General features: G+C 44.3%; 1 protein-coding gene and 1 long non-coding RNA gene across 2 annotated transcripts in view; one reads left to right on the top strand and one right to left on the bottom strand.

Annotated features, from left to right (window-relative positions):
- The first annotated feature begins 724 nt into the window (after positions 1 to 724).
- On the top strand, positions 725 to 14,560 carry LOC120992554. Its single transcript, XR_005776999.1, has 3 exons — positions 725 to 848; positions 1,835 to 1,841; positions 14,550 to 14,560. It is a non-coding gene; the product is annotated as an uncharacterized LOC120992554 (long non-coding RNA).
- LOC120992551 (phospholipase A2 inhibitor and Ly6/PLAUR domain-containing protein-like) overlaps positions 9,724 to 19,762 on the bottom strand; it is an 86,905-nt gene continuing 76,866 nt past the window's right edge. The window contains exon 5 of the mRNA XM_040421595.1: positions 9,724 to 10,337. Within this exon, the coding sequence (XP_040277529.1) occupies positions 10,102 to 10,337 (236 nt within the window). The 3' untranslated portion in view covers positions 9,724 to 10,101. The remainder of the gene's footprint in view (positions 10,338 to 19,762) is intronic.

The raw sequence follows: 19,762 nt of genomic DNA, 5'->3' as shown, positions 1-19,762 counted from the left end.
GATCCGTAAAACCATATAGACGTCTGAATGCAGCCTTACAGGGGGGGTGATCAATGGCAGGGGGGTGATCAGGGAGTCTATATGGGGGTGATCACCCCCCTGTCATTGATCACCCCCCTGTAAGGCTCCATTCAGACATCCGTATGTGTTTTTCGATCCGATCCATGGATCCGTGGATCCGTAAAACACATACGGACGTCTGAATGGAGCCTTACAGGGGGGTGATCAATGACAGGGGGGGTGATCAATGACAGGGGGTGATCAGGGAGTCTATGTGGGGTGATCACCCCCCTGTCATTGATCACCCCCTGTAAGGCTCCATTCAGACGTCCGTATGTGTTTTGCAGATCCGATCCATGGATCCGTGGATCTGTAAAACACATACGGACGTCTGAATGGAGCCTTACAGGGGGTGATCAATGACAGGGGGGTTATCAATGACAGGGGGGTGATCAGGGAGTCTATATGGGGTGATCACCCCCTGTAAGGCTCCATTCAGATGTCCGTATGTGTTTTGCAGATCCGATCCATGGATCCGGGGATCTGTAAAACACATTTGGACGTCTGAATGGAGCCTTACAGGGGGGTGATCAATGACAGGGGGGTGTCACGGCCATGGTCATGGTTGTGACTCCTGTAACCACATGCAGTTGCCTGCGGTCTTGGTGTTGTTGTCAATCACAGGTGAGGGCTATAGTATGTTGCCTCACCTGTGGTTGCCGCTGGCAACATTGTGTATGTGGCAGCAGAGCAGCCTGAGCGGTGCTAGGCAGCTTGCTGCAATAGGCATGCGGTTGCCCCTGGCAACCTCTCTTTATAGGTGTGCGTTTTATTGGTGTGCACGGAGTGTCATACTGTCACCGCTGAGGATGGGGAAAACCCTCAGCCGTGCGGTATCAGGAGATGGAAGGTCGCTACTTGGCCAGTAACACAGAATTAGAGAGCAGGTCACCTCCTACAGCTTCCCTAATCTGACCCTGACTCCTAGCTGCATGAGCCGCCCTTTAAGGTAGGAGGGCTCATGATCAGGAACCTTGGATCCCTTCTGACCCTGCGTCAATCCCGGAACTAGGAGCTGGGTAGACAGTGTCAGTGTCAGTACCTGCGAGTCTCCCCAGGACTGCTGCCGGACCCTGGAACAACACACAGGAACCAGGATCCGACTGCCAGCCTCTGGAACAACATACAGGAACCAGAGACCAGCAAAGAAACAGCCCGAGGAGACCGCACTGACACTGCGTCCGCTCTCTATTAACGTCCCCACTCCAGTCACTGCCAACAGACACTCCTACCCAGCACACAGCCGGAACACTAAAGGAATGCTGCCAGCAGACGACCAGAGATAGGAACATAGAGAGGGACGAGGGATCACCAGCACGGACACGGAAGGTAAGGTGGCGGGGAATATGCCACCAACCGCGCCGTAAACGGTGATCCCCGAAACGCTCTCCCTCCGGAGAACGCGCATGCAGGCCAAAGGCAGATGGCGCTGCATGCTGCACCTCTTTCGAAGGCTAGTTTATGGTTTATCTGTTATTGCAGCAGTGAACACTGGGTGTGTCTGTGTGGGTGTGGCTACTTGGGCCTATAAAGCCTCAGTGAATATCACTTGTCTGAGGGGTACTTCAGCCATGGTTAGCTGGAGCAGCCTCCTGTGTATTCCATCTGCCAGTGGGGACCTTGTGGTCATAGGTTTATGCATGGGGTTTAGAAGATGTTTGTGTGGTCTTTATTTATTGCAGAAGATGGTTTCCCTGGGTTTCCCGTGTGATGTCTGTGTGTGCGGTGTCCTTTATGTTGTTTGTGGACAGCAGCACTTGCACGTGGGTTCCAGGTTGTGTGTCTGTGGCAGGTACGTGTGGTACTAGTCTCACTTACCTGTCATTGCCATATCGCTGTTTCTGTTCCCCTTTGTAGCTTGGCCACTTTAGACTCCTGTTCCTCCGTGTCCAGGAGGAACGGGCTGTCTACCCAGCTCCTAGTTCAGGGATCGACGGAGGTCAGAAGGGATCCAAGGTTCCTGAGCATGAGCCCTCCTACCTTCAAGGGCGGCTCATGCAGCTAGGAGTCAGGGTCAGATTAGGGAAGCTCTAGAGGTGACCTGCTCCATAATTCTGTGTTATTGGCCAAGTAGCGACTTTCCATCTCCTGATACCGCACGGCTGAGGGTTTTCCCCATCCTCAGCCATGACAGGGGATGATCAATGAAAGGGGGGGTGATCAGGGAGTCTATATGGGGTGATCAGGGGTTAATAAGGGGGTTAATAAGTGACAGGGGGGGTAGTGTAGTGTGGTGCTTGGTGCTACTTATTACAGAGCTGCCTGTGTCCTCTGGTGGTCGATCCAAGCAAAAGGGACCACCAGAGGACCAGGTAGCAGGTATATTAGACGCTGTTATCAAAACAGCGTCTAATATACCTGTTAGGGGTTAAAAAAATCACATCTACAGCCTGCCAGCGAACGATCGCCGCTGGCAGGCTGTAGATCCACTCGCTTGCGTTTTGCGAGATGACGCGTATATGCGTGACTCTGCCTGAGTGAGCCGCCTCCGGAACGCGATCCTGCGTTAGGCGGTCCGGAGGTGGTTAAATTACAGTAATTCACAAAAAATCCATTACTTTGTTGTTTTATGGGGTAAGGGGGTTGGGACCCGTTGGGTAGTTAGAGGGGGGAGAATTAGGGAGGGGTTAATATCTCTAGCTGCACATTGTTTTAAAAAAAAAAAAAAAGTAATCTGTAAAATACATTTGTGTTAGAAGTCGTGCTTTTTAAATTTTTAGAATAATGATACAGCCATTTTATTTCATGTATTTGTGATAATTTCTGTGCTGTTGGAGGGGGGGTGAGGGGCAGTATTACACAATCTTTATATATTTTTTTATACATATACAGATTGTATAATACTGCCCCTCACCCCCCTCCAACCAACACAGAAATTAGCACAAATGTATTAAATAAAATGGCTGCCTGTATCATTATTCTAAAAATTGAAAAAACCGCAACTTCTGACACACATACTTTGTATTTTACAGATTTTTATATATTTTTCATACATCTGCAAAATACAAAATATTTGTGTCAAACTAGGAATGTGCATCGTTTGTTTTTTTAAAATAACTTTTAGATGATAGACATTTTATTTTATTTCATACATACATTTGTGATGATTCTTTTACAGAAAGGAAGATGTGAAGCTCTAACAGGAAAGGGTGGAGCCTAAAGAGGAATGGGTGGGGTTTACATAGGAAGGGGTTTTGCCTTGACAAGAAGGGGTGGGTCAAATTTATATTAGGGGGGTGCCCGAGTTTAGTCTCGCCTAGCGCAGCACAAAACCAAGATACACCGCTGGATGTAGCTGATTGCACTTGGGAGCCGGGTAAATTATGGGCTTCATCATCATAGGGAGAAGAGGGTGGCAGCTTGCCCATGAGGCAGCGGTGGAGCCAGCAAGTCGCTAATGTGGCCGGGAGTCATCAGGATGGCAGCAGTGGGAGATTGGGAGCCAAATGTGCCCAGGGTAGACCCCCCCGCTTTGCAGGAGCCTACCTGCCCGAAAAGTAGTGGTTTAGGGGTTCATGGAAGCAGCAGCGATAGCTCCGTATCCTTCATCAAGAAATCGAATCCTGGCTTTCTCTGCGACAACTCAAAATAGGAACCATGGTGACCGATGGCGCTGCGTCAAGGAAGGCTGAGCATGCGCACTGCATGGCACACGTGTTCAATCTGGTTGTCAAGTGGTTCCTGAAGTCTTCCACCCATCTGCAAGACATCCTAAAATGGCCAGGAAATTTTGTATGCACTTCAGCCACTCGTACCACCGCAAAGCACACCCTCCTTGAGCTGCAGTGGCAGAACGGCATCCCCAACATAGGCTCATATGCGACGTTTCCACCCCGTTAGAATTCCACCCTCCTTATGTTGGACCGACTATACCAACAGAGAAAGGCCATAAACTATTTCTTGATGATCCAAGCGGACAGGAGTACTCCCCTGTGTAACTTCGATGTAAGCCAGTGGCAACTCATGCGTGCCACTGCCATTTGCTCAGGCCCTTTGAGGAGGCCACATTATTTGTCAATCGCCAGGACAACAGATGAACATTGTCATTCTGGTAAATCTGGCTGGTCAGGGACTGGAGACGTGGCGCCTAGATCTCATGGCCACATGAGCACTGTGGGGGCTGAACTGGAGAGGAGGAAATTGGAGCACAAGCAATGTGGTTTTTCTACACAGTTGACAGGAGAGGAGGAGCAGGAGCAGCCAGAGGAGCTACAAGGCAATGAGGAAGACGAGGCAGAGGACCCAGACACACCGTGGCAGTAGCAGTGGAGAGGGAGCAGAGAGTCCCTCCAAGTTGCTTGCACAAATGGCCCGATGCATGCTCACTTGCTTGCCTAGTGGCAGCCGAAATGTCAGCATTCGGCAGAGGGATGACTTCTGGCTCTCCAACTTGTTGGACCCTCTCTACCGACCCAAATGGGGGCTTTTTTTAACACCTGCTAAGAGGGAGGACAAACTGAACTACTATAAAGACTATCTGTGCCATCGTCCATCCTCTCGCAGGTCTGACCAGGAGGCCCTCTGCGCTCACAGTCCTCTGCCATGGCTGCTGTGGCAGAGTGGGGGAATAGGAGCAGTTCCACCTCCATCAGCAGCAACTTGAGTCTAGAGTCGCTGATGAGCAGCTTTCTTTACCCACCTACTGAAGAAACTACTCACCAGCAGCAGCAGCTCGACCTGGAGCAGGACCTGAACCAGCATGTGGTGGCACACTTGGAGATCACCCTGCCACCCCACATTGAAGATCCGCTGGACTGCTGGGTAGCCAAACTGGATTTGTGGGCCGCAACTGCAAAGTTTGCCCTGGAAAAACTGTCCTGCCAGGCCAGTAATGTGGCATCAGAGCGGGTGTTTAGTGCGGCGGGGGCTATAGTTACCCCAAGAAGAACTCGCCTGTCCACCCAAAATGTGGAGAAACTGACCTTTGTCAAGGTGAATCAAGCGTGGATCAGCCAGCATTTCCACACACCAATACCTGATGCATCAGACTAGATCATCCATGGTGCCACACCAACACTTTGACAAAAGAGACTGGTTTCTTCTGGTTACCTGCCTCAGCTACTATTCTGATGCTGCCACACGCCTGATGCCACACATCTGATGCCAAGTGCTCCTTCTTTCACCCACCATCTTCACCTGGTACTGGTATTGCCACCCACCTCCCCACTCTGTCACCGGGTCACTCTGTGGTCTCCTGATGCTGCTGCCACCTCCACACTATGTCACCTTGCCACTCTGTGATCTCCTGATGCTGCTGCCACCTCCACACTATGTCAACTTGCCACTCTGTGGTCTTCTGATGCTGCTGCTACCTCCAAACGATGTCACCTTGCCACTCTGTGGTCTCCTGATGCTGCTGCCACCTCCACACTATTTCACCTTGCCACTCTGTGGTCTCCTGATGCTGCTGCCACCTCCACACTATGTCTACTTGCCACTATGTGGCCTCCTGATGATGCTGCTGCCACCTCCACACTCTGTCATTGTGCCATCCTGTGGCCTCCTCCTGTTGCTGCTGCTGCCACCTCCACACTGTCATTTTGCAATCCTGTGGCCTCCTCCTGATGCTGCTGCTGCCCCCACCTCCACACTGTCATTGTGCCACCTTGTGGCCTCCTCCTGATGCTGCTGCTGCCACCTCCACACTCTGTCATTGTGCCACTCTGTGACCTCCTGATGCTGCTGCCACCTCCACACAGTCATTGTTCCACCCTGTGGCCTCTTCCAGATGCTGCTGCCACCTCCACACTATGTCATTGTGCCACTGTGTGGCCTCCTGATGCTGCTGCCACCATCACACTGTCATTGTGCCACCTTGTGGCCTCCTCCTGATGCTGCTGCCGCCACCTCCACGCTTTGTCATTGTGCCACTCTGTGGCCTCCTGATACTGCTGCCACCTCCACACTGTCATTGTGCCATCCTGTGGCCTCCTTCTGATGCTGCTGCCACCTCCGCACTCTGTCATTGTGCCACTCTGTGGCCTACTGATGCTGCTGCCACCTCCACACTGTCATTGTGACACCCTGTGGCCTCCTAATGATGCTGCTGCTGCCACCCCACTCTGTCATTGTGCCACCCTGTGGCCTGCTGATGCTGCTGCCACTGCCACCTCCACACTATCTCATTGTGCCACTCTGTGGCCTCCTGATGCTGCTGCCACATCCACACTGTCATTGTGCCACCCTGTGGCATCATCCTGATGCTGCTGCTGCCACCTCCACACTATGTCATTGTGCCACTGTGTGGCCTCCTGATGCTGCTGCTGCCACCACCACACTGTCATTGTGCCCCCCTGTGGCCTCCTCCTTATGCTGCTGACGCCACCTCCACACTTTGTCATTGTGCCACTCTGTGGCCTCCTGATGCTGCTGCCACCTCCAAACTGTCATTGTGCCACTCTGTGGCCTCCATCTGATGCTGCTGCCACCACACTCTGTCATTGTGCCACTCTGTGGCCTCCTGATGTTGCTGCCACCGCCACTTCCACACTCTGTCATTGTGCCACTCTGTGGCCTTCTGATGCTGCTGCCTCCTCCACACTGAAATCTATGTGGAATCAGTGAATTGGTGTAAAAGGAGTGCGCTCTTTCACGTTATAGTAGGATCTTGGGCCTCTGCACATTTCTTTATACCTGGCGCTAACATTGACCTGTATGGCAGTTCACACTTGAGTTATTTGGTTAGTTTTGGCCCCGTAACTGCCCAAATAAGTGAAGTGTGCAGTGATTCTAAGAGCGACGCCTGTCATCTGCATGTCATACTGACTCACAGTATTGAATCAATTCGTACAAATCAATTTGCTCGTCCGTAGTTGCTATTATTATGCAAACATGGTATTCAAATTTAGACCTCATTCATCCCGCCCATGATGGAAATTGGTTCATGCAATACGTTTTCTGGCATAGAAAAAGTCCCATTGTATGCCAAGATTTGTGACTTTCTGTTGTTTTAAGCTGCTCTTGCCATTTTTGAATTGGGTTGGAATATGTGAATGGTTTTCTATGGTAATTAGTTCCACTCCAGGTTTATTACTGTAACGTTTAAAAAAAATTGTCCAAAGCTCACTTAAGTTAGGGGGTTGGCATAGAGTAGTGTCTAGATAATAGTGTAAGGCTCAAATTTCAGAAGCAAAATGTGGCGTTTGATACGTCCAGGGGCGGACTGGAAACTAAAAGTGGCCCTAGAATTAAAAGGTAAAAATGGCCCCATGTTGCAAGCGGGTTCAAATTGACAGAAGGTAGGGCAACATAATTTGGCAGGGCCAGCAATACTATAGTGTTGAGCAATATACCACCCCAGCTGAACCAAATACCATAGTGCAGCACAAAATTACCCCATAAGAGTCGACACTTTGTAGCCAAAATAATGTTTCAGAACAGAAGGTGGAAAGAGATTTTATTAAATCACATGGACATTGAGGACATTCAGTTCTTTGTTTCTGTACATTATAACATTTATTGGTTGTTTGATGGGACTAATGGAATTTTTGGGAGACCTACTAGAAGGACATTAGAGTGGTCTCCTAATAAACGTATACTAACATCGGCAATTACTAAAGCAGAGGCTTAAAGGGAACCTGTCACCTCCAAAACACATATAAAACCAACATCATTACCTTACAGTAGCCCCCAGTGTGTTCATAATCATGTGTTTCATTCCTCCATCGGTTGCTGCATACTTTATAAAAACGCAGTTTTAATCTCCATTCGCGCTATTTTCAGAGCCAGCTTGAAGTCAAGGGGACAGCGGCCTCCTTGCTTCAAGTCAAGCCGAGCCCGCCCCTTGTTACTGCGTGATCCCATCTCCAGAAGTCAGCTGGCTGCTATCGTCTCACTGCGCATGCGCCGGCCATTTCCATCATGCGCGCGTGCCTGAAGCCAGTGATCATGCTGACACTGCTGGGCAAATGTGCACGATGGAAATGGCCGGCGCATGCGCAGTGAGACGATCGCAGCCGGCTGACTGCCGCAGCCGGAGACGGGATCGCGCAGTAACAAGGAGCGCACGGCAGGATGTCACTCAAAGTGAAGAGAGGACAGGTAAGGGGCGGGCTTAGCTTGACTTGAAGCAAGGAAGCCGCTGCCCCCTTGACTTCAAGTTTCAAACAGAGTTTTTATAAAGTATGCAGCAACCGATGGAGGAATGAAACACATGATTATGAACACACTGGGGGCTACTGTAAGGTAATGATGTCGGTTTTATATATGTTTTGGAGGTGACAGGTTCCCTTTAACTTCTGGGCCCTGTTATAATAAATCTCCCATCTACCATTTATAATACTGGTGCCATTTTTGGCAGAATGGCCTTTGGGCCCCCATACGAACTGAGGCCTGAGTGCAATTGCTTCCTCTGTAACCCCATAGCTACATTCTTGCACTTAACAGACCCCCCAGAATTTCCCAAAAACACAAGCCCTTCCTGTTTCTGGGCAGTTATAACCTAGTGGAGATGTAGGCCGAGGCTGCTAAAGGACCTGTGGTCTCTTGACCGGACACAGCAGGTATCACATGATCTCTGCCTAGCGCCACTAATTGGCTGAACAGGATCATGTGGTACTGTCTATGGCGTTAAAGATGGAGTCCTAGAGATAAAAGTCACCAGGTTCTATGATATATAATAGTAGTGAATCCAGTTGGAACAAAGCCTTTGTAATAAGCCGGTAAGCAAAATATTAACATCAGCCAGGATTAACCAGGATATACAGCGGTCTGGCAAAGTCCCGTTAAATGTGCATTGCAAAAGTTATGGCCCAAGAAGAGGTTTTCAGCCCTTGCCCCATGTCAGCATTTCCTGTCCCTCTATGAAACATTACGAGAGTTCTGAAAATAGCCGAGCGAACACACTTAGCAGTGCAACAAGAGTGCAAGCGTGGCCATCGTTCCATTCGCCGCTATGGGACCGGAAGTCCAGAACTCCTATAGTGGTGAAAGGGAGGGTGGCTGCACATGCGCAGATGCTCTCTGTTCACTTCTGGAGCCCCATTCTGGAGATAGGAGCTTGTCCCAGAGGTGGCTATATGCCATCATTGTCCCACATAGGGCAATCCTACAGAACGGAGCCCTTGAAATGAAGAGAACGTTACGCATCACTATGGGAGTTCTGAAAATAGCTGAGCAAGCAATATTGGTTATTTTTGGAAGTCTCATAGCAGTGACTGGAGAGCAATGCCCTGCACAAGAGTGGCCATCACTCCATTCACCATTGTGGGACCAGCGTCTCTCCCCATGCGCAGCTAGTCTATGTTCACTTCTGGGGAATCGTTCTGGAGATAGTGTAGGTGCAGGTCCTACCTCTGGGATCCATTTCTATATGACATTGATGGCCTATCCTGGTCGATCAATGCCCCACATAGGCCAACCCCTTTAATGTATTTATTTTGATTATCGCAAATAAATGTTTTATTTTTTGAAAAATTATACAGTTTACTACTTTGCAGTTTCCTGTCCTGTTCATGTGATGGGCACATAGGTGCAGGGCTCGGTACAGTACAGTTATCAGAGCTGTATCTTGTAATGTCTTTTAATGAGTTGTACAGCTGAGTGTGTGATGAACAGGACAAATTTCACCTTTAAATTTACTGGAATTAAGTGTCCGGTCAAACGAGGGAAAAAATTTGGCATAGTATAAAAAAAAATAAAAAAAGTAAAAAAAATAAAATAAAAAAATACTCACCTCACTGATCCCACAGTACTACACTTGCCCAGTCCATGCTGGTCTTTCCTTCCTGTTCCCAGCACAACACGTAGGAAGTGCCCGCATAGCCAATCAGTGGCTGAAGGGGGTCGCTGCTGAGCTCAGGGATCAGCTCAGGGAGTATCTCCTGGCATTTCCTTTGTGTGTTGTGCCGGGATCAGGAAGTAGAGACTAGTGGGGATCAGCAAGGTGAGTAATGCTCAAACTGTAAAAAAAAAATTTTTTTTAAATGACTCCTGAATCCTTTGCCAAAAACTATCACAAAAAATTGTAGAATTGTAGAAGACAACAATTATAAATGAAACAGGAGTTTTGGTACTTGCTGCAACAGCGACACATCTGCAGCTCTAAGAAATTATTTTCATGATAAAGAGAGCAGCTAGCAGCATGAGGAGCAGGCCTGGAAGTCGGGCATCACTCCCCCCGGCTGCAGGGTCGACGTCATTCCCCCCCACTGTAGGTTTGACGACATTCCCCGTGGAGCAGGTATAAGACTTTCCTGGATATGAAAAGAATGGTTCCTCAAGTTTGCACCATCCTGGCGTACCGCAGCCGCCTACATAGTAAGTTAATGATTTTCCTCCTGTTAAAAAAAAAAAAAGTTAATATCAAATCACATTGAAGTCAAGTCAGGTACTTAAAGGGGTGTTCCATTTTGTATAGATAAAGTTTAACCTCTTAGTGACCAATGGTCATAATGATCATGTACATAATTATTTGGTTAGGAATGTACAGAGCAGGTTCACAAGCTGAGCCCTCTACATTACATGATAGGTACCAGATGTCCCAGGCCAGGATCGGAAATAACTACCATCCCAGCTGTTTAACTCCTAAGATTCCATGGTTAATAACGATCGTTCCCTCGATCTTCCGATTTGGCTCCCCTAGGACTAATCTCCAAACCGAATAAAAAATGTCCAAAAGGTCATATGTAAGCAAAACTGGTATCATAAAAACGACAGCTCGCCCTGAAAATAATGTTATTAGTGCCAGAATATGGGACACAAAGGAGGGTTTACATTTTTTAACCCCTTAAGGACCCCACCGTACATGTACGGCGCTGGTGGATGTGACTTAAAGACCAGCGCCGTACATGTACGGTGGGCTGATGGGGCAGTTGCAGGAGCTGCATCGCTGGCCACAGCTGCATACGCCGGCATTGGTGAAAACACCAATGCTGGAGTATTAACCCCTTGTATGCCGCCGTCAAAGCCATCTCCATCGGGTCCCTGCGCTGCACTGCCATCGGGGCTTGCCTTCTACAGAAGCCTGTGAGATCAATCGCCTTAGGCTGGGTCTCACAGGCAGGCTGTCAGTGTAAAGGCTGACAGGCATGCATTACAATACAGGCTGTATTGTAATACATTGCAGAGGGGATCAGACCCCAGAAGTTCCAGAGTGGGACAAAAAAAATAAGGGGAAAAAAAAAGTATTTTTCATAATACAAAAAATAAAGTTTCAAGTACAAAAAAGCCCCTTTCCCAAAATAAAACACGGAAAATGGTCAAAAAAAAGAAAAAAAAAAGAAAAACAGACTTATTGGGTATTGCCGCGTCCATAATGACCGGCTCTATATAAATATAACATAATCCACCCCTTCACCTGAATGGCGTAGAAAAAATATCGTGAAAAATGAGACTCTACATAAAACAATCGGGCAAAAAAATAAAAAAACTATGGCTCTCAGAATATGGAGACATTAAAACATGTTTTTTCTTTGTTTCAAAAATGCTTTTATTGTGTTAAAAGTAAAAAAATTAAAAGTAGAGATGTTAGGTATCGCCGCATCCATAACAACCTGCTGTATAAAAATATCACATGAACTAACCCCTCAGCTGAACACCGTAAAAAAATAAAAAATAACAGTGTCAAAAAAGCAATTTTTTGTCACCTTACATTACAAAAAGTGTAATAGCAAGTGATCAAAGTTATACACACCCCAAAATAGTACCAATCAAACCGTGGCTTTCAGAATATGGAGACACTAAAAATCTTTTTTTTTCAACAAATGCTTTATTATGTAAAACTGAAACAAACAACCAAAAAAGTAGTCATATTTGGTATTGTCGCATCCGTAACAACCTGCTCTATAAAAATACCAGATGATCTAACCTGTCAGATAAACATTGTAAATAATAAAAAATAAAAACGGTGCCAAAACAGCTATTTTTTGTTACCCTGCCTCACAAAAGGTGTAATATAGAGCAACCAAAAATCATATGTACCCTAAAATAGTACCAACAAAACTGCCACCTTATCCCGTAGTTTCCAAAATGGGGTCACTTTTTTGCAGTTTCTACTCTACGGGTGCATCAGGGGGGCTTCAAATGTAAGCAAAACTGGTATCATAAAAACGACAGCTCGCCCTGAAAATAATGTTATTAGTGCCAGAATATGGGACACAAAGGAGGGTTTACATTTTTTAACCCCTTAAGGACCCCACCGTACATGTACGGCGCTGGTGGATGTGACTTAAAGACCAGCGCCGTACATGTACGGTGGGCTGATGGGGCAGTTGCAGGAGCTGCATCGCTGGCCACAGCTGCATACGCCGGCATTGGTGAAAACACCAATGCTGGAGTATTAACCCCTTGTATGCCGCCGTCAAAGCCATCTCCATCGGGTCCCTGCGCTGCACTGCCATCGGGGCTTGCCTTCTACAGAAGCCTGTGAGATCAATCGCCTTAGGCTGGGTCTCACAGGCAGGCTGTCAGTGTAAAGGCTGACAGGCATGCATTACAATACAGGCTGTATTGTAATACATTGCAGAGGGGATCAGACCCCAGAAGTTCCAGAGTGGGACAAAAAAAATAAGGGGAAAAAAAAAGTATTTTTCATAATACAAAAAATAAAGTTTCAAGTACAAAAAAGCCCCTTTCCCAAAATAAAACACGGAAAATGGTCAAAAAAAAGAAAAAAAAAGAAAAACAGACTTATTGGGTATTGCCGCGTCCATAATGACCGGCTCTATATAAATATAACATAATCCACCCCTTCACCTGAATGGCGTAGAAAAAATATCGTGAAAAATGAGACTCTACATAAAACAATCGGGCAAAAAAATAAAAAAACTATGGCTCTCAGAATATGGAGACATTAAAACATGTTTTTTCTTTGTTTCAAAAATGCTTTTATTGTGTTAAAAGTAAAAAAATTAAAAAGTAGAGATGTTAGGTATCGCCGCATCCATAACAACCTGCTGTATAAAAATATCACATGAACTAACCCCTCAGCTGAACACCGTAAAAAAATAAAAAATAACAGTGTCAAAAAAGCAATTTTTTGTCACCTTACATTACAAAAAGTGTAATAGCAAGTGATCAAAGTTATACACACCCCAAAATAGTACCAATCAAACCGTGGCTTTCAGAATATGGAGACACTAAAAATCTTTTTTTTTCAACAAATGCTTTATTATGTAAAACTGAAACAAACAACCAAAAAAGTAGTCATATTTGGTATTGTCGCATCCGTAACAACCTGCTCTATAAAAATACCAGATGATCTAACCTGTCAGATAAACATTGTAAATAATAAAAAATAAAAACGGTGCCAAAACAGCTATTTTTTGTTACCCTGCCTCACAAAAGGTGTAATATAGAGCAACCAAAAATCATATGTACCCTAAAATAGTACCAACAAAACTGCCACCTTATCCCGTAGTTTCCAAAATGGGGTCACTTTTTTGCAGTTTCTACTCTACGGGTGCATCAGGGGGGCTTCAAATGGGACATGACAACTTAAAATTATCCCAGTGAAATCTGCCCTCCAAAAACCATATGGCGTTTCTTCCCTTCTGCTCCCTGCAGTGTGCCCATACAGCAGATTACGATCACATATGAAGTGTTTCTGTAAACTACAGAATCAGAGTAATAAATATTGAGTTTTGCTTGGCTGTTAACCCTTGCTTTGTTACTGGAAATGGATTAAAATGGAAAATCTGCCAAAAAAAGTTAAATTCTGAAATTTCATCTACATTTTCCTTTAATTCTTGTGGAACACCTAAAGGGTTAACAAAGTTTGTAAATCAGTTTTGAATACCTTGAGGGGTGCAGTTTCTAAAATATGGTCATTTATGGGGGGTTTCCATTATGTAAGCATCACAAAGTGACTTCAGACCTGAACTGGTCGTTAAAAAAGTGGGTTTTGGAAATTTTCTGAAAAATTTTAAGATTTGATTCTAAACTTCGAAGCCTTCTAACGTCCCTAAAAAATAAAATGGCATTCACAAAATGGTCCAAACATAAAGTAGACATATGGGAAATGTAAAGTAATAACTATTATATGAGGTATCACTTTCTGTTTTAAAATCAGAGAAATAGAAATTTAGAAAGTTGCACATTTTTTATTTTTTTGTAAATTTGGGATTTTTTTTAAAGAAAAATTAAAAATATTGACTGAAGTTTACGACTATCAAGAAGTACAATGTGTCACGAGAAAACAATCTCAGAATGGCTTGGATAAGTAAAAGTGTTCCAAAGTTATTACCACATAAAGTGACAAATGTCAAATTTCCAAAAAAACGGCCTGGTCCTTAAGGTGAAAAATGGCAGGGTCCTGAAGGGGTTAAAGTAGTAAATAGCAAAATAGTTACTGTACCAAATAATAACGTCATTTTATGAGACACACCTCTGTTTACTAAAATTCAAGGAAAGAGTTACTTTGTAACAATTAGCTCAATTACCTAATTAATCACTGCTCAAACTTCTTAAAATACATTTGGTTAAGCTATATTGAGCTAATTATCTACCTTAAAGAGGACCTTTCACTACTGTACAAAATAAAAACTAACTAGATCAGTGGGCAGAGCGGCGCCCAGAGGTCCCCCTGCACTTACTAGTATGTCTGGGCGCCGCTCCGTTCGCCCGGTATAGGCTCCGGTGTCTGCGCTCCCTCTGACTGATTTCTTGTATGAGGCGTGTCCCTTGCTGCAGCGCTGGCCAATCGCAGCGCACAGCTCATAGCCAGGCTATGAGCTGTGCACTGCGATTGGCCAGCGCTGCAGCAAGACACGCCTCATACAAGAAATCAGTCAGAGGGAGCGCAGACACCGGAGCCTATACCGGGCGAACGGAGCGGCGCCAAGACATACTAGTAAGTGCAGGGGGACCCCTGGGCGCCGCTCTGCCCACTTATCTAGTTAGTTTTTATTTTGTACAGTTGTGAAAGGTCCTCTTTAATCTATTTAAACATCCCCTTTCTCTCCTTACCTTACTATTACTCTTACCTTACTAGTTTATTATATTACCCTTCAACAAATCTTAATCAATGTTTTCTATATACACTTTTCCTTTGCTAACCATGTTTTACTTCTATATTCTTCTCCATTATCAATAACTTTTCATGACAGCTGTTATGCAACCTATTATCAATTATTCCTCCCTATAGCTACTGTCCTACCTATTAATAATCATAAATCCTTACCTAAAATACAGAATAAACCAACCAGAAGCCAGGTATGCAAGCCAACAACCTATTCATAAAACAGTTATAATCAGCATAACTTACGATAACAGCCTTATGCATAATAAGACATACAAGATCAGCTCTCTCCATTTTTCATTATAAAACTAGAAAAACTTACATTACAATCAGCAAATTAGAGAAATCAATAAGCATACTTGGCTCAAAATATATATCCTATCTATTCGATCTCAAACATACAATCTATTTTATCAAAAATAAACTTTCTATACTATAACTAAACTAAATTGATCCACATATATATGTTCCATAGTGTGGCAGCTGTTCTTCCCATCTTCTTCCGGTTCTGCAAATAATATACGTACATTTCGCTCAAGGCCAGATTCCCGCAGTCCTTTTGCTCAATAAGATCTCTTCTGAAGAACAAGATGTTGTGCACCTTCCAGATTGCATTTTTAACACAATTGAGCATAATCCACATTATTCTTTTTTTTTCTAAGCCATATAGTACTAGTTCATGATCTAGTCTCTGAAGGTCGCACGTATGGTTCAGGATTACCCCAACTCTTCTCCATACATTTTGAGCGAAAGTACAGTTCCAAAACACAGTCATCGTGGTTTCATCACTTAAAGAGGACCTTTCACCGATTCTTACCCTATGAACTAACTATACAGATAGGTAGAGCGGCACCCGGGGATCTCACTGCACTTACTATTATCCCCGGGCGCCGCTCCGTTCTCCCGCTATGCCCTCCGGTATCTCCGCTCACTAAGTTATAGTAGGCGGAGATACCAGTCCCTAAGTTATGGTAGGCGGAGTCTGCCCTAGCGCTGGCCAATCGCAGCGCAGAGCTCACAGCCTGGGAGGTTATTTTCTCCCAGGCTGTGAGCTCTGCAGTGCGATTGGCCAGCGCTAGGGCAGACTCCGCCTACCATAACTTAGGGAACGGAGATACCGGAGGGCATAGCAGGAGAACGGAGCGGCGCCCGGGGATAATAGTAAGTGCAGAGAGATCCCCGGGTGCCGCTCTACCTATCTGTATACTTAGTTCATAGGGTAAGAATCGGTGAAAGGTCCTCTTTAAACAGTTCCTTCTGGGACACTTGGGAGTTTCACTTAATCTCCTCCGATACTGAAAGTCTCTAGTTGGAACACACTCATGCATTATCATCCATGCTAGGTCTTTCAAATTATTGGACATATAAGACATATTACACATTTTCCAGCAATCGAGGTCTTTATTTGGAGGATAATTTGCCACCGTTTCAGCTTGCTGTTCATTGTCCAGAATAGCTCTTACTTTCTTTGGATTATTACGGATATTGCTTTCATATTTTTCAAGTAAGTATAGTCTTATTATTTTCTCAAATATTACATATTGTTTTGGTGGCACTAATAACACTGGGGTTGTCAATGGTAACTGAATCCATTTCCTTTTCCGAAACAGGTGACCAGCTGCCAATGTCCTAAAAAAGACCACATAGACTCCGTATGAATCACTTTCGAACACAGAGAAAAAAACTGTCAATGCAAGAACCGTTTGAGGTTTTGTATTTCTTCACCTCCATATTTTTTTAACTTGTACATAACTTCCCTCTCTAATTTTAATTCTTTGAACTCCAGATTAAATGAAAGCAGCTTCTCTGTAGTTGTTTTGTACAGTTCTCATCTGGTGGGAATACTTGTGACAGGTACAGCAATTGGTATTAGTAGTGCTTTTATTATTAGATTTTTTCCTTTCAATTGTCAGTTGTCTTAGTCTCCAAAACTCAAATTTTTTCCTGTATTCTCTTTTTTATAACAACCCAGCTTTTCCTCCCCTTATTTTCTATATCAAAGTATTTTTATCTCTTCTGACTGGATCTTAATATCGTGTAAGTGTCGTCTGACCAATCTCCAATCACAAAACAGTCACACTTTTGTCTAATTAATTTGAAACCCGAAGCTTGACAAAAATAAAATCTGTAACTTGGAGGGCTCTTCTGAGTGATGGTGAATTAGTACAGAATATTGATACATCATCCATATATGCGTTGGTTTTAACAGATAGACCACTACCTCCAGGGATTGGCACCCTTCTGATGACTTTGTCTCTTCTCAGTGATGCTAATAGTGGCTCCAGTATGCAGATAAACAGTATTGGCGACAGGGGGCAACCTTGTTTCACTCCGGATTTAAGGTACACTTTTTCTGACATAAACCCATTAATAGATACTTGGCTGTATTCCTCATTGTACAGTGCTGAAATCTGTTTCATCATATTTGTTGGGAAATTCATATGTTCTAAGACTTTCCACAAGAACTCATGAGATATACGGTCATATGCTTTAAGGAAGTCCAGTGATAAGATCGCCAGCTCTTCTTTTCTTTCATTCTGATACCATATTCAGTCTTTAATAATATTGAGATTTTCACTTAAACTCCTTTCTGGAATTCCACATGTTTGATCTTTGTGAATTACTTTCCCGAGAACTTTATTGATTCTGTTAACCATGATTTTGGCTAAGATTTTATACTCAACATTTAGCAAAGTTATGGGTCTCCAGTTTTTTAGATTTTCTCTGTCTTCTTTTATATACAGCAAAGTGACTATGCCTCTCCTCCAAGATTCAGGTAAGGTATCACAGAGTAGAGCTTCTTTAAACACTTGCAATAGATTTTCTTTCATGATAGTCCAGAAAATACTGTAGAACTCAAGAGGAAGGCCATCCGAACCTGGTGCCTTGCCTTTGCCAAAACTCTTAATTGTTTCTTGTAGCTCCTCTATCGATAGCTGTATATTGAGTTGCTCTTGGTCTTTTTGTCTGAATTTGCCTTCCAGGGCCTTTAAAGCATCCATTACAAAGGATTTTATTTATTTATTTCTTATCGAACAGTCTTTGGTAGAACATTTGAGCCTCTTTAAGCATATCTTCTTTTCCAGTTTTGTCAGCTATTTTTTCGATCACACGTTTCTGTTTCATTACTTTTTTAAAGAAGAAGCGTGGACACTTTTCATTCTCCTCTAATTGTTTGATTTTGCTGTTAAAATGATCTCTTTCCCTTTATTATAAATTGCCTTTTTGATGTTTTCTTTAGTTTTTTTGATTAATACAGATACCTCCACACCGGCTTTTCCCAGCTTCAGGTAAGTCTGTAATTTTGTGTTTAAGACCTTAAACCATTGCTTCTTTTCCTTGGCCTTTTTTATTCCAGCTTTAAAAAAGAAATCTTTGATTTTTGTTTTCACGTACTCCCACCATTATAACATTGTCGCAATTTTTTTTTGTAGCTGACTCACTTTTTATAATTGTGAACAAAATTATCCTTTCTTTTTTTGTCTTCTAGCAAATCCACATTTAATCTCCATGTGCCTTTGGCTTTTTCGCCACCGGACACTTCTATTTGCGCTTGAATCATCTTATGATCAGAAAAGATGTTTTCCTCCAAATGCATATTTCTTGGCTTGAAGACTTTAGAAATAAAAAAAGAATCCAGCCTGGATTGTACAACAGAATTGCTCCATGTATACCCTGGGTCTTTGTCATTGATATTTGACCAGACATCTATTAGGTTCAATAGCATAATTTGATTATTCAACTGCTTTACTGTTTTATCAAACCGTCTTGGTTGTTCACCGGTTCTATCTTTCTCAGTGCACAATTGAAGTCTCTGCCTATGATCATAGGTGTCTGACCTGTTAAGAAGGGTTGCACATCCTCCAGCAATTCGGCTCTCTTGTGGATCTCAGGTGAGGCGTATGCATTCAGTAACTTTATTTCTTTGTTGTTATATTTTATGTTAGCCAGCAAGGCCCTTCCCGGAATAAGTTGCATGTATGACATATATTGGGAATTGTTTTCTTTAAATAATATCCCGACTCCAGAGGCTTTATTCCTGTTGTCACCGGACCACAGTGAGGGTCCTTGCGTCCAATCTCTTCTTAATTCTGCATAATTCAGAGAATATTCTATGCCACATTCTTGTAAGAAAATAATGTCACTGTCAAATGTCTCTAAATATGAAAACAGGGCTGCTCTTCTAGTTGCTCCCTTAATGCTTCTGACTAGAGTTGAGCGAACACCTGGATGTTCGGGTTCGAGAAGTTCGGCCGAACTTCCCGGAAATGTTCGGGTTCGGGATCCGAACCCGATCCGAACTTCGTCCCGAACCCGAACCCCATTGAAGTCAATGGGGACCCGAACTTTTGGGCACTAAAAAGGCTGTAAAACAGCCCAGGAAAGAGCTAGAGGGCTGCAAAAGGCAGCAACATGTAGGTAAATCCCCTGCAAACAAATGTGGATAGGGAAATGAATTAAAATAAAAATAAAAAAAATAAGAATGAACCAATATCAATTGGACAGAGGTCCCATAGCAGAGAATCTGGCTTCACGTCAGCAGAGAATCAGTCTCTTCATGCCATAGCAATGAATCTGGCTTCATGTTAGCAGAGAATCAGTCTCTTCATGCCATAGCAGAGAATCTGGCTTCATGTCAGCGCAGAATCAGTCTTCATGTCATAGCAGAGAATTAGGCTTAACGTCACCCACCACTGGAACAGGCCACTGTCACACATTTAGGCCCCGGCACCCAGGCAGAGGAGA

The sequence above is a fragment of the Bufo bufo genome, chromosome 1 (assembly GCF_905171765.1).
Source record: "Bufo bufo chromosome 1, aBufBuf1.1, whole genome shotgun sequence".
NCBI classification, from domain to species: Eukaryota; Metazoa; Chordata; class Amphibia; order Anura; family Bufonidae; genus Bufo; species Bufo bufo.
The sequence above is the reverse complement of the archived record's forward strand: the minus strand, read 5'-3'. Positions and strand labels throughout refer to the sequence as shown.